The sequence below is a fragment of the Centropristis striata genome, chromosome 14, assembly GCF_030273125.1.
Source record: "Centropristis striata isolate RG_2023a ecotype Rhode Island chromosome 14, C.striata_1.0, whole genome shotgun sequence".
NCBI classification, from domain to species: Eukaryota; Metazoa; Chordata; class Actinopteri; order Perciformes; family Serranidae; genus Centropristis; species Centropristis striata.
The window spans coordinates 35,576,663-35,590,891 of record NC_081530.1 but is presented as its reverse complement, the minus strand read 5'-3'; the positions used below and the strand labels follow the sequence as shown (position 1 = coordinate 35,590,891).

Genomic DNA, 14,229 nt, shown 5'->3' with positions numbered 1-14,229 from the left:
ATTATTATTATTATTATTATTATTATTAGGGACCAAGCACTAACGGTGCGAGGACCCTATTGTAATTATTATTATTATTATTTTGAACACTATTGTGGCTGGAAGCATGAAAAACAACAACCTTGAGAAATATTTTGATTCTATTTTAATATTTTATCTTCCTGTGTGTTTGTCAGAGGAAGTCTGTCTATTGAGAAATTTCGTACTTTTATTTTGAAAGCCATCAACTCCTCTGCCCCGGAAGCTGTTGTCTGTACTGCGGCTAACTTCACGCTGTTTAATCAAGACGGCAGCTCGTAGCAGTTTCTTTATTGTTCGTGAGAAAGTTTGTGTTGTGATCCGTCAGAGCCTCTGTGTGTCCGGATAAACCTGTCTGAATGGACTTTGTGCTGTTCACCTTTTCTTTCTGGATGTTTTACCTCTGACTCATCTCCCGGTAGACTACAAACACATTCAAGTTAGCTTAGCATGCTAGCTGGTTAGCACCACGGCGCTAGTCAGAGTGACTGTTTGGAGAGCAAACTGTGTTTCTGACGGAGTTTGTGTGGAGAAAAAGTTGGTGTCACTGTGTGAAAAATGTCTAAAGTCCAAACGGTGAGAGCGCTGGTGGAGCAGCGACTGACTGCGGCTGCTGAAGAGATATTTGGGCTGTTTGAAAGAACGATAGCAGAGTACGAGGAGCAACTTTGTCGTTCAGAAGAGAAGAACGAGCGACAACAGAAACTACTGGACGCTGTTTTCAACCCTCAGATTCAGTTACACAGAGCAGGTTAGTTACTTTACTTCAGTTACACAGAGCAGGTTATTTTATTTAAAAGTCAGGATTTGTGTGTGTTACGGACAGAAGAACTGCTTCTATGTTTGTAAATGTTACTTTAAATCTGCAGAAACAGCTCCTATCAATAACTGATCTATGAAAACAATAAGAAAAAAGAGGGAAACAGAAGAGTTTCGGGGGTAATGATGTCTGGCTCTGTGGTTGAATGTCAAAACAAGAATAGAAAAAAACTGCCTTTCATTCTTATTGATTTCTTTGTCAAAGACTCCCTTTGAAGCTAGACTGAGACGATTATGGTTTCAAGCCAGTAAACAGACGGACTGGACCGCTGAAATCATCTGAAATTCTCATATTTACACAGAGCTCATTTCATACAGACACACAGCTCAACTTTTAATAGCAGTGCTGCTGCAACCTGTGATGATCAGCTACATTAGAGCAGGAATCTGAAGTCAACAATAGCTCTAGACAATTAAATAATTATTAAACAAATTTATGAAAATTTCTGATGATTTCAGCGGTTCAGTCCAACTGTTTTATGGCTTGCAACCACAAACGTCTTTGTCTAGCTCCAGAAAGTGTCTTTGACAAAGTAATTGATTGGTTTTTACCTGCACCACCATGTGGTGAACAGTGAGACGCATTCCATGCAAAGCAGTCCGTGGCCCAGAGGTTGGGAATCGGGCTTGTAACTGGAGAGTCGCTGGTTCCCCAGGCGCAGTAATGTGCTGCCCACTGCTCCTTGCATGGTGTGTTCACTTGTGTGTGAAAAAAAGAGGATGGGTTGAATGCTGAGGATGAATATCCCCATTGTGGGATTGATAAAGTAATTAATCTTAATCTAATCTTAATCCAAACCTCTGTGTGTGTTTACCCTTCTCTACAGACGTCCAGCAGCTGTTGGTGGTGAAGGAAGAGTTTCCCTCTGAGCAGCAGGAGAGGAGCTGCAGTCTGGACCAGGACCAGGAGGACCCAGAGCCCCCACACATTAAAGAGGAACAGGAGGAACCTTGGACCAGTCAGGAGGGGGAGCAGCTTCAGGGGCTAGAGGAGGCTGATATCACCACGTTCACATTCACTCCTGTCCCTGTGAAGAGTGAAGAAAATGAAGAGAAACCTCAGTCCTCACAGCTTCATCAAACAGACTCTTCTGAACCTGAGACTGATGACAGTGGTGATTGGAAGGAGACCAGAGAACTTCAGTCAGGTTTGAACTGTTTGAAAAAAGATGGTGGTCCTGTCACAGATTCCTCATTTCGTGCTGGTGAGAAACGATTTAGCTGCTCTGAGTGTGGGAAAAGATTTAGCTTCAAGAACTATCTGAAGACACACATGAGAATCCACACAGGAGAGAAACCTTTCAGCTGCTCAGTTTGTAAGAAAACTTTTACACAGGGTGGAACTTTAAAGTCACACATGAGTCGCCACACAGGAGAGAAACCTTTCAACTGCTCAGTTTGTAAGAAAACTTTTACACGGAGTGGATCTTTAAAGTTACACATGAGACTCCACACAGGAGAGAAATCTTTCAGCTGCTCATTTTGTAAGAAAACTTTTCCAGTGAGTGGAACTTTAAAGTCACATATGATACGTCACACAGGAGAGAAACCTTTCAGCTGCTCAGTTTGTAAGAAAACTTTTCCAGTGAGTGGAGCTTTAAAGGCACACATGAGAACCCACACAGGAGAGAGACCTTTCAGCTGCTCATTTTGTAAGAAAACTTTTACAGTTAGAGATACTTTAAAGGCACACATGAGACTCCACACAGGAGAGAGACCTTTCAGATGCTCAGTTTGTAAGAAAACTTTTACAATGATTGGACATTTAAATGTACATATGAGACTCCACACAGGAGAGAGACCTTTCAGCTGCTCAGTTTGTAAGAATACTTTTACAGTGAGTGGAGCCTTAAAGAGACACATGAGACTCCACATATGAGAGAAACCTTTCATAAATGTGCTGGCCGCTCATCCTCAAAGTTTCATCAAACTGAGGAGAACAAAGAGGCAGAGCCTCCAGCCAGCAGCCCACATGAAGAGATGCAAACCTCTTTTTCAATCTTTTTAAAGGACTCGATAAACTATTTCAAGTCTTTTTTTAAATGCTTTAAAGCTTGTAGTAACTTTTGTTAATATTTATTCTGTGTGTATGAAATTTACCTACAATATAATTAAACAACACTTTCTTTTCCATGATGTGATATATTCATTTCCTTTCTGTTCATCTTTGTTTTGTTTTACAAAACGAAAGTTCACAAACTGATATTTTAATTAAATATTTGATTGTAGAAGTGTAACAGTGACAACTTTATTTTTTTCTAACAGCAAAACAAAATAAAAACATTCTTGGTTGACCAAAGTTGCCTGAAAGTTGTCCCTGCTTCAGTTTGTGGTTCAAGGATAGGCATGCTGTGTTTTAATTTAGGCCAGAAATCCCTAAACCGGCTATCCCTGTTATGTGATTTCAGAGCCCTGTATTTTGAAGAAGGATTTGAGGGTCAGTGAGGTAACCTGAGGTTTAACCCTGGTTATCAGTATCTCCAAGGTGGTTCTCTTTCAACCTGGCTAGGTCACCGTGGTAACTCACCAGGTTTTGTTCTGAGCTTCTGCTTGAAATTGGCTAGAAAGCCTCTAACTACTTTTAAAACAGTGTCTCACACTAGTCAACAGTCAATCTATGATCCTTACAGAGTGTCAGCGGAGAGAATCAGATATTTTATTAGATTTATTTATATCTGTTGAGTCGTAACATTGTATTAATTTCACCAAACAGAACCGTGCAGTTACAGTAGAGTTACTGCATATATCGTTGTAGCAGTCATCTGATGTGTGATGTTGTTGTTTCTCACTGAAAAGTTCTCTGGATATTTAGAATTCTCTGAAATGACTCTCCTGTATAATAAGGTAGCAAATATAAATACTTCTCTATGTTATTAATCAGTATGATGTTCACTTGCATGTGAAAAACTGTATAATTCCTTTAAAACAGAACGTTATTTTCTTTTTTTGCTTCATCCTGATTGGCTGATGTTCATCTTAAACTGCTGGTTAAATGCCATATTTAAATAATTTCAGCTGCAACTAGTCTGGCTAACACCAGACGATATCACAAATGAGATATAGGCTGTGTCCCAATGTCAAGGATCCTTCCTTGGTAGGATCCTTCCTTCAGAGTCGGGTCCTCCGAAGGCATGGCAAGAGTCCTTCCTTTGACTGGTGTAATGCACACATGGGACAGCCTTCGGAGTGTGCAGCTGTGCGTCATTGCGTAATTGGACGTCCTGCTTAACTTCAACGCCGCTCTCGGACCTTTGGCTAAGATCAAGTGTAGTATCTGTTCTTATCAGTTTCATAAAAAATAAATAAATAAATTCAGCGCCGCAATTTCAAAATCAGTTCACGACATGAATGTGTCTCTGGCATCAGCACTCTGACACATATTTGTGAAAATGGAAGAAGATGCTTTAAGGTTGAATCTCCACGATTTATCAAGTAAAAACCATAAAGTGGATTAAACCTGAATATTTAACTGATCCTGGCTGAATTCGGCCGCTACTTAGTGCCATGAATGTAGCGGCGCATAATTCATCATGGAAATATGTTCTGTGATTTTTTATTTTTTATTTTACAGTAGGCTACAGTAGCCTACAATAACAGTTATTTATAAAAAAAAACAATAACGGATAATGGCGGACTTTCGGTCCCTGTAAACACAATAAAGAAATGTATAACTTTCTGAATGGCATAGTTGCACATAGTACATCATCATCGGACGCATATTTTTAACAATAACTTTAGCGACTGAGACGGCATTAATTAACTTAACCGGCAATGTATCAAGATGACGTTTATTATCTTTAAGCTTAATATTCTGGCATATGCTTATTCATATGTTTTTGCTTGACTTTGAACACAGGTTTTGTAAGTTATGTGATAACATTCAGTGTAAACTGAATATATCTACATATTTAAATGTATATTGTGCCGCCGGCGTCGCTGTTTCTACGCTCGCCATTTTTAAATCTCCCGGTAGACCGGTGTGCGCAATGCTTTATGGGTAGTCGGAGCGCACGGAGGATACACACATGCATCCTCGGAATTTGGGCAAAAGAAGGACTCTGTCCTCCGGAGCATCCTCGACATTGGGACAGTCCTTCGGCGGATGTTGATGACGTAGTGTCCTTCAAATCCAGCCGTTTGAGCATCCTTCCTTGACTTTGGGACACAGCCAGTTTTTTGACCGCAGAAATGTGATGTATAAGTTGGAAATATAAGTTTATTTGTTTAAGAAAGAAGTATATATTTGTTTGGAAACATTATAATAAACTGAGTTAATAGTTACGGAAAGTGGACATTTCATTTGTGCGCGTAAATTACTATAGACGGGATCTCATCATAATAGTGGCATCTTTTTTGAGTAGCAATCGGGTCACTACACCAGCTATGCATTTTTCCGCAGAGGAGGCGTGGTTTACGATCCTCCAGAGCCGTTTATTGGGCACGACGAATGTCTATCATAATCATCTATATTACAGCAATATTCAAGCTGCTGCAGGTCTCTCGGCGGCTCCGCTGTCCCCCGGCTCGTAGCGAGATCACCGGTGTTACAGCAGTGAGCGGTAGCGGGGCTAGTTGGTAGATTAGGCTTTTACCAAATCCTGTCGGAAGCAATGCTAAAACATCCCTTTTCGTGGTGAAACAGGAGTGTAAAGAAAATCATTGCTCTTCTTTTAAAATAAACTTTGGCTCTAAACTATCTAGAACACTGTCTACAGCTAGATCCAAAGAGAGCTTGGAGCCTGCTGCAGCCATGTTGGATCCGTAAGCCAACTACAAAACTACAAGCTTCCATCTGTCCGATAATACCCGTCATCGTCTTGCCGTCCCTCTCCGTTCTGTGATTGGATCCCTAAAACAGGGCTAAGAATCAGCCATGGACTCCAGACCCTTTCGCAGTTCGAAATGAAATCGAGCGCGCAAGGCAGTATGGTTATACCCAGGCTAAGCTGCAACAATAATATATTAATAAATGTGAAAATAGTGAAGTGCTCTTAATACTTTCTTCTTCTTCTTCTTCTTCTTCTTCTTCTTCTTCTTATTATTATTATTATTATTATTATTATTATTATTATTATTATTATTATTATTATTATTATTATTAGGGACCGAGCACTTACGGTGCGAGGACCCTATTGTAATTATTATTATTATTATTTTGAACACTATTGTGGCTGGAAGCATGAAAAACAACAACCTTGAGAAATATTTTGATTCTATTTTAATATTTTATCTTCCTGTGTGTTTGTCAGAGGAAGTCTGTCTATTGAGAAATTTCGGACTTTTATTTTGAAAGCCATCAACTCCTCTGCCCCGGAAGCTGTTGTCTGTACTGCGGCTAACTTCACGCTGTTTAATCAAGACGGCAGCTCGTAGCAGTTTCTTTATTGTTCGTGAGAAAGTTTGTGTTGTGATCCGTCAGAGCCTCTGTGTGTCCGGATAAACCTGTCTGAATGGACTTTGTGCTGTTCACCTTTTCTTTCTGGATGTTTAACCTCTGACTCATCTCCCAGGAGACTACAAACACATTCAAGTTAGCTTAGCATGCTAGCTGGTTAGCACCGCGGCGCTAGTCAGAGTGACTGTTTGGAGAGCAAACTGTGTTTCTGACGGAGTTTGTGTTGAGAAAAAGTTGGTGTCACTATGTGAAAAATGTCTAAAGTCCAAACGGTGAGAGCGCTGGTGGAGCAGCGACTGACTGCGGCTGCTGAAGAGATATTTGGGCTGTTTGAAAGAACGATAGCAGAGTACGAGGAGCAACTTTGTCGTTCAAAAGAGAAGAACGAGCGACAACAGAAACTACTGGACGCTGTTTTCAACCCTCAGCCTAACTTACACAGAGCAGGTTAGTTACTTTACTTCAGTTACACAGAGCAGGTTAGTTACTTTACTTCAGTTACACAGAGCAGGTTAGTTACTTTGCTTCAGTTACACGGAGCAGGTTAGTTACTTTGCTTCAGTTATACAGAGCAGGTTATTTTATTTAAAAGTCAAGATATGAGTGTGTTACGGACAGAAGAACTGCTTCTATGTTTGTAAATGTTACTTTAAATCTGCAGAAAGAACTATTAATAACCGATCTATGAAAACAATAAGAAAAAAGAGGGAAACAGAAGAGTTTCAGGGGGTAGTGGTGTCTGGCTCTGTGGTTGGATGTCAAAACAAGAATAGAAAAAAAAACTGCCTTTCATTCTTATCGATTTCTTTGTCAAAGACTCCCTTTGAAGGTAGACGGAGACGATTATGGTTTCAAGCCAGTAAACAGACGGACTGGACCGCTGAAATCATCTGAAATTCTCACATTTACACAGAGCTCATTTCATACAGACACACAGCTCAACTTTTAATAGCAGTGCTGCTGCAACCTGTGATGATCAGCTACATTAGAGCAGCAATTAGAAGCCAACAAAAGCTCTAGACAATTAAATAATTATTAAATATATTTTTGAGAATTTCTGATGATTTCAGCGTTTCAATCCGTCTGTTTAATGGCTTGCAACCACAAACTTCTCCGTCTAGCTCCAGAAGGTGTCTTTGACAAAGTAATTGATTGGTTTTTACCTGCACCACCATGTGGTGAACAGTGAGACGCATTCCATGCAAAGCAGTCCGTGGCCCAGAGGTTGGGAATCGGACTTGTAACTGGAGAGTCGCTGGTTCCCCAGGTGCAGTAATGTGCTGCCCACTGCTCCTTGCATGGTGTGTTCACTTGTGTGTGAAAAAAAGAGGATGGGTTGAATGCTGAGGATGAATATCCCCATTGTGGGATTAATAAAGTAATTAATCTTAATCTAATCTTAATCCTAAACCTCTGTGTGTGTTTACCCTTCTCTACAGATGTCCAGCAGCTGTTGGTGGTGAAGGAAGAGTTTCCCTCTGAGCAGCAGGAGAGGAGCTGCAGTCTGGACGAGGACCAGGAGGACCCAGAGCCCCCACACATTAAAGAGGAGCAGGAAGAACCTTGGACCAGTCAGCAGGGAGAGCAGCTTCAGGGGCTGGAGGAGGCTGATATCACCAAGTTCACATTCACTCCTGTCCCTGTGAAGAGTGAAGAAGATGAAGAGAAACCTCAGTCCTCACAGCTTCATCAAACACAAACTGAACAGATGGAAACAGAAGCTGATGGAGAGGACTGTGGAGGACCAGAACCAGACAGGAACTCTGATCCAGATCCACAAGTCCAAACGGTGAGAGCGCTGGTGGAGCAGCGACTGACTGCGGCTGCTGAAGAGATATTTGGACCGTTTGCAAGAAGGATAGCGGAGTGTAAGGAGGAACTTCGTCGTTCAGAAGAGAAGAACGAGCGACAGCAGAAACTACTGGACGCTGTTTTCAACCCTCAGATTCAGCTACACAGAGCAGGTTAGTTACTTTACTTCAGTTACACAGAACAGGTTGAATGAATAAACCCTTTATTGTCATTGCACAGAGTAACAAGTCCAAGTACAACGAAACTGAGCCATCATCCCTTCCAGAACGTATAAAACACCCACAAACAATATGACAAAGGTAAACAGGACAGGAAGATGGGGTATGAAGAGAGAGAAATACAGCACACATGAGGAGAGGAAAAAAGCATGGAAAAAAACCTCAACAACATTATCATAATACGCTTTCACAACATGAATAGACTTATGACATGCCAAGAGAGGGGTCCGCCATCCGGATCCGCAGCCATCCGCTGTGCAGCTCCTAGACCCGCCTGTCTCGCTTGGGGAACGAAGCATCGAAGGCGTGGGTTGGGGGGTGGTTAGGGGAAGGATGTATGCATGTCTGTATATGGAAGTTTGTGTGTGTATAAGACCCTGAGACCCTCCAGGTTAGTTACTTTACTTCAGTTACACAGAGCAGTTTAGTTACTATATGTTACGTATAGTGATGGGTAGATGAGGCGTCATGAAGCGTTTCAACACATTGCCAAATTGTATTGATACTGTGTCGATACTGTGTCACTGAGTGAATACTGACACCTGCTGGACCTTAAAAATCCCTACAGGCAACCTAGTTGACAGACTCAACTGACACTGATTTGATGACCTAGTATATACAATAATATAATTTAAGTAATTATATTTTATATTGTATTATTTCATATATATGAAATGTATAGATTAGATCATATATATATCATATTAGATCATATATAGATTACAGACGCACATTCGAGCGCAGTCTATTGATGGCCTCATTGCACTTGGAGGAACTGCGGAACCCGAGTGATTTAAATCTGGGGTCTAGAAGTGTTGCTAGGGTCAACACACTTAATGACTCCAGATTGGAAGCAGTGTCTGTGACTCGACGCTTCAGGTGTTCATGCAGGTGTATGGCTGCCTGTGTGTGCAAGGTTGAAGCATTACGCTCTAGTGCAAGATATAGCATTTTCATCATCGGTGTTACGGGCCTGTGTGTATGGCTTGTTGCTTTGTTTCTCTTGTCTGTTCTTGCAGGTACCGCCCATTACCTCCCGGCATCAATCGGCTGATTAGCTGATTGACAGCGGCCGGCTTTATCAGCAAGGAGTGTGCTCCTGCAGCGAGTGGGTCGTGGCGTGCACTGTGTGTGCTGTGTGGACGTTGGTGGCCGGCGTTGTGTCGTTCTAGTACTTAGAAAGCCTTTTGTTTGTGATACCTTTGCTTTTTGGTTAATAAAACCCTGCGATTGCAGACGGTCCTTAGTTCTTGTGTCTTTGCTTTAATTGTTGCCTCCCTACATTCCCCTAGATTAAGTTCTGCCGTGTCTGGGTCGTAACAATCGGGATGACCTTTGACCCTGACACTCGCCTCTCTTCAGACAACTCCACTGTCGCTTGATGGAAAGGAGCAAGCACAAGAAGTGTTTCTCCTATGATGGTGAACTCATCAGCTGTAAGTGGAGTCAAATCTGTTTTTAGAGAGGCCAGAGATACCCACACTGGTTCACTCTCATCATGTAGCCTTTTCAGCATTTCATCGGTGCTGTTCCAGCGTGTTGGCACCTCATTGATGAGTTTCAGGGTTGGTCGTCCCATCTGTTGCTGCACTTGAGCAAGCTTCTCCTTGGCTGTGGTGCTCGATCGGAAGTATGTGACAATGTGCTTAGCTTTGTGTCTGATGGATGCAAGTGTGGGGATCTGATCACATGACTTCCTAACTATTAAATTGAGACTATGTGCAATGCAAATTGAGTGGCGAATGTGGAGCTGTCTAGTGGATGCAATCATGTTTGGTGCTGCGTCGGTCACAAGACACTTTACTTTACTGGTTATGGCCCAGTCCTCCATCATGCCCCTTTTGACTTGGGCCGAATTGTCAGCAGTGTAACTTTGTTGAAAGTATTGCACACCCAAAACAGATGTACACAACTGCATATTCTCATTAATGTAGTGACAGGTAAGAGCCAAGTAAGCCTCCATGTTCACAGATGTCCACATGTCAGCTGTTAAACTTACTGCCACAGCTTGCTGTACTTCCATTTTCACTCGTTCCCGTTCCTCCTCGTACTTTTTGGCCAACATTTGTTTGATGGTCTGAAAATGACACCAAGTGAAGTCAAATCAAAAGCAAATCAATATATTTAAATTAAAGATTAAATAAATTGGATATATCAACTACTACTTTAGATAGTACAAACCTTTCTGGTTGGCAAAATATATGAGGGCTGTAGGGCCTCAACCAGTTCCCTGAACCCTTCATTTTCCACAACACTGAGGGGCTGGCAGTCCTTCAGAATGAAATTCAAGAGAGCCTCATCCAGCATCTGCTTCCTGGAAGCTTGATGGTTAAAAATAAGGTAAAGAATAAATTAATAGGAATTAATTATCAAGAAAGCAACTGTGAGTAAGTTGTAGAATGGCTGTATACCTGAGTTTATCCTGGGTGTATCTTGGACTTCATTTTCATGCCTGGCCCTATAATGCCTCAGCGTTGAGGAGGTGCTCTTGTTTAAATATGAAAGTTTTGTCTTACAAATGCGACATTTAACCTGCAGAAAACAATATGAATAGTAAACTAAGAGTCACTTTGAAATGAATTTGAATTCAGATATATCAAGTGGAAACTCTGAGAGAAACATGATGAAACAACAAGGAAATTAAAACAAATACCTTATTTTCCGATATGAGATCAAAATGGTCCCACACAGCAGAAACCTTTCGTTTGACTTGGGGCTGCTCCATAATTCTTGATGACTTTGAAGATGAACCGCAAAAGATCAGATATTGTTTTTGCAGATGCATCCCGTTGACAGATGCGCTTCCTTTAACAGAGGTTTGGCGCGCTTCGTTGACAGGCGATACTGCTGCTGTGTAAACGGCCAAAGTTAGAGAGGCTGAATATCAAGGTTTGTCTGAGGATTTGTGTGTGTTACAGACAGAAGAACTGCTTCTATGCATGTGAATGTTACTTTAAGTCTGCAGAAACAACTACTGTTAATAAACAATCTATGAAAACAATAAGAAAAAAAAGGGAAACAGAAGAGTTTCAGGGGGTAATGATGTCTGGCTCTGTGGTTGGATGTCAAAACAGGAATACGAAAAAAAAGTGTCTTTCATTCTTATTGATTACTTTGTCAAAGACTCCCTTTGAAGCTAAACTGAGACGATTATGGTTACAAGCCAGTAAACGGACGGACTGGACCACTGAAATCATCTGAAATTCTCATATTTGCACAGAGCTCATTTCATACAGACAAACAGCTCAACTTTTAATAGCAGTGCTGCTGCAACCTGTGGTGATCAGCTACATTAGAGCAGGAATCTGAAGTCAACAATAGCTCTTGACAATTACATATGTTAATTAAAAAAATATATATATTAGAATTTCTGATGATTTCAGTAGTCCAGTCCTTCTGTTTAATGGCTGCAACCACAAACCTCTCCCTCTAGCTTCAAAATGCTTCTTTGACGAAGTAATCGATCGATTTTTACATGCACCACCATGTTGTCAACAGTGAGACGCATCGTGGCAGCCCTACTTTAGCTACTGTAAGAGCCTCTGAGTGTGTTTACCCTTCTCTACAGACGCCCAGCAGCTGTTGGTGGTTAAAGAGGAGTTTCCCTCTGAGCAACAGGAGAGAAGCTCCACTCTGGACCAGGAGGACCCAGAGCCCCCACACATTAAAGAAGAACAGGAGAGTGACACCACTCACCTCCCAAAGATCCACAGAGGGAATCATGCAGCAGAGGAAGAGTTCATAGAAGGAGGAAGTCTGAGCCAAGACACGGTGGTCCAAACGGTGCTACAGCCAGAGCCCCTACACATTAAAGAGGAACAGGAGGAACCTTGGACCAGTCAGGAGGGAGAGCAGCTTCAGGGGCTGGAGGAGGCTGATATCACCAAGTTCACATTCACTCCTGTCCCTGTGAAGAGTGAAGAAGATGAAGAGAAACCTCAGTCCTCACAGCTTCATCAAACACAAACTGAAAAATTTAAAACAGAAGCTGATGGAGAGGACTGTGGAGGACCAGAACCAGACAGGAACTCTGATTTCAGCTGCTCAATTTGTAAGAAAACCTATGCACGGATTGGACATTTAAAGGCACACATGAGAGTCCACACAGGAGAGAGACCATTCAGCTGCTCGGTGTGTAAGAAGACTTTTACACGGAAGGAAACTTTAAAGTCACACATGAGCCTCCACACAGGAGAGAAACCTTTCAGCTGCTCAGTTTGTAAGAAATCTTTTAGACGGATTGATACTTTACAGAAACACATGAGACACCACACAGGAGAGAAACCTTTCAGCTGCTCAGTTTGTAAGAAAACTTTTACAGTGAATGGAACTTTAAAGTCACACATGAGACTTCACACAGGAGAGAAACCTTTCAGCTGCCCAGTTTGTAGGAAAACTTTTCCAGTGAGTTGGGCTTTAAAGGCACACATGAGAACCCACACAGGAGAGAAACCTTTCAGCTGCCCAGTTTGTAAGAAAACTTTTCCAGTGAGTGGAGCTTTAAAGGCACACATGAGAACCCACACTGGAGAGAAACCATTCAGCTGCTTCGTTTGTAAGAAAACTTTTACAGTGAGTGATTATTTAAAGTCACACATGAGACTCCACACAGGAGAGAGACCTTTCAGCTGCTCAGTTTGTAAGAAAACTTTTACATTGAGTGGACATTTAAATGTACATATGAGACTCCACACAGGAGAGAGACCTTTCAGCTGCTCAGTTTGTAAGAAAACTTTTACAGTGAGTGGAGCTTTAAATGTACATATGAGAACCCACACAGGAGAGAAACTTTTCAGCTGTTCAGTTTGTCATAAATCTTTTACACAAAATGGGCATTTAAAGAGACACATGAGACTCCACACAGGAGAGAAACCTTTCATAAATGTGCTGGCCGCTCATCCTCAAAGTTTCATCTAACTGAGGAGAACAAAGAGGCAGAGCCTCCAGCCAGCAGCCCACATGAAGAGATGCAAACCTCTTTTTCAATCTTTTTAAAGGACTCGATAAACTATTTCAAGTCTTTTTTTTAAATGCTTTAAAGCTTGTAGTAACTTTATAAATATTTATTCTGTGTGTATGAAATTTACCTACAATAAAATTAAACAACACTTTATTTTCCACGATGTGATATTCATTTCCTTTCTGTTCATTTTTGTTTTGTTTTACAAAACAAAAGTTCACAAACTGATATTTTAATTAAATATTAGATTGTAGAAGTGTAACAGTGACAACTTTATTTTCTAACCGCAAAACGAAATAAAAACATTCTTGGATTACCAAAGTTGCCTGAAAGTTGTCCCTTCTTCAGTTTGTGGTACGAGGATAGGCATGCTATGTTTTAATGTAGGCCAGAAATCCCTAAACCAGCTATCCCTGTTATGTGATTTCAGAGGCCTGTACTACAAAGCAGGATTGAGGGTCAGTGAGGTAACCTGAGGTTTAACCCTGGTTATCAGTATCTCCAAGGTGGTTCTCTTTTAACTTGACTAGGTCACCATGGTAACTCAGCAGGTTTTGTTCTGAGCTTCGGCTTGAAATTGGCTAGAAAGCCTCTAACTACTTTTAAAACAATGTCTCACACTAGTCAACAGTCAATCTATGATCCATACAGATTCTCAGCGGAGAGAACTAGATATAAATTTAATGTGTTGAGTTGAAACATTGTATATCACCAAACTGAGCAATGCAGTTACAGTAGAGTTACTGTATGTGTCGTTGTAGCAGTCAGCTGATGTGTGAAGTTCTTGTTTCTCACTGAAAAGTTCTCTGGACATTTCGAGTTCTCTGAATTGACTCTGCTATAAAATAAGGTAGCAGACATCAATACTTCACTATATTATTAATCAGTATGATGTTCACTTGCATATGAAATACTGTATTATTCCTTTAAAACAGTGTTATGTTTTATGCTTCATTGGAAAATGTCTGTTAGCCTGTTAATCAAGAATAATAGGCTTTAAAATAAAT

General features: G+C 41.2%; 2 protein-coding genes and 1 non-coding gene across 4 annotated transcripts; all 3 read left to right on the top strand.

Moving 5' to 3' along the window:
- Positions 1 to 290: 290 nt before the first annotated feature.
- Positions 291 to 3,136, top strand: LOC131984859 (gastrula zinc finger protein XlCGF52.1-like). Its single transcript, XM_059349849.1, has 2 exons — positions 291 to 769; positions 1,665 to 3,136. The coding sequence occupies exons 1-2, from the start codon at positions 577 to 579 to the stop codon at positions 2,714 to 2,716; spliced, it is 1,245 nt and encodes a 414-aa protein (XP_059205832.1). The 5' UTR covers positions 291 to 576; the 3' UTR covers positions 2,717 to 3,136.
- A 935-nt stretch (positions 3,137 to 4,071) lies between these two features.
- Positions 4,072 to 4,257, top strand: LOC131985699 (U2 spliceosomal RNA). The gene has a single exon (XR_009395679.1). It is a non-coding gene; the product is annotated as a U2 spliceosomal RNA (small nuclear RNA).
- A 1,909-nt stretch (positions 4,258 to 6,166) lies between these two features.
- Positions 6,167 to 13,783, top strand: LOC131984806 (zinc finger protein ZFP2-like). 2 transcript variants are annotated; one of them, XM_059349784.1, is made up of 3 exons: positions 6,167 to 6,679; positions 7,672 to 8,196; positions 11,831 to 13,783. In XM_059349784.1, exons 1-3 carry the CDS (start codon positions 6,487 to 6,489, stop codon positions 13,177 to 13,179), a joined length of 2,067 nt encoding a protein of 688 aa, XP_059205767.1. In that variant the 5' UTR covers positions 6,167 to 6,486; the 3' UTR covers positions 13,180 to 13,783. The 2 variants fall into 2 exon arrangements, with proteins under 2 accessions (XP_059205767.1, XP_059205768.1); XM_059349785.1 differs by lacking the exon at positions 11,831 to 13,783 and adding an exon at positions 9,282 to 10,631.
- Positions 13,784 to 14,229: the final 446 nt, after the last annotated feature.

Excerpts from the sequence above, each read along its gene's own strand:
- LOC131984859 (XM_059349849.1), top strand. The coding sequence starts at position 577 with ATGTCTAAAGTCCAAACGGTGAGAGCGCTGGTGGAGCAGCGACTGACT. Across the intron at positions 770-1,664 it reads GATTCAGTTACACAGAGCAG|ACGTCCAGCAGCTGTTGGTG; the intron begins GTTAGTTACTTT and ends CCTTCTCTACAG.
- LOC131984806 (XM_059349784.1), top strand. The coding sequence starts at position 6,487 with ATGTCTAAAGTCCAAACGGTGAGAGCGCTGGTGGAGCAGCGACTGACT. Across the intron at positions 6,680-7,671 it reads GCCTAACTTACACAGAGCAG|ATGTCCAGCAGCTGTTGGTG; the intron begins GTTAGTTACTTT and ends CCTTCTCTACAG. Across the intron at positions 8,197-11,830 it reads GATTCAGCTACACAGAGCAG|ACGCCCAGCAGCTGTTGGTG; the intron begins GTTAGTTACTTT and ends CCTTCTCTACAG.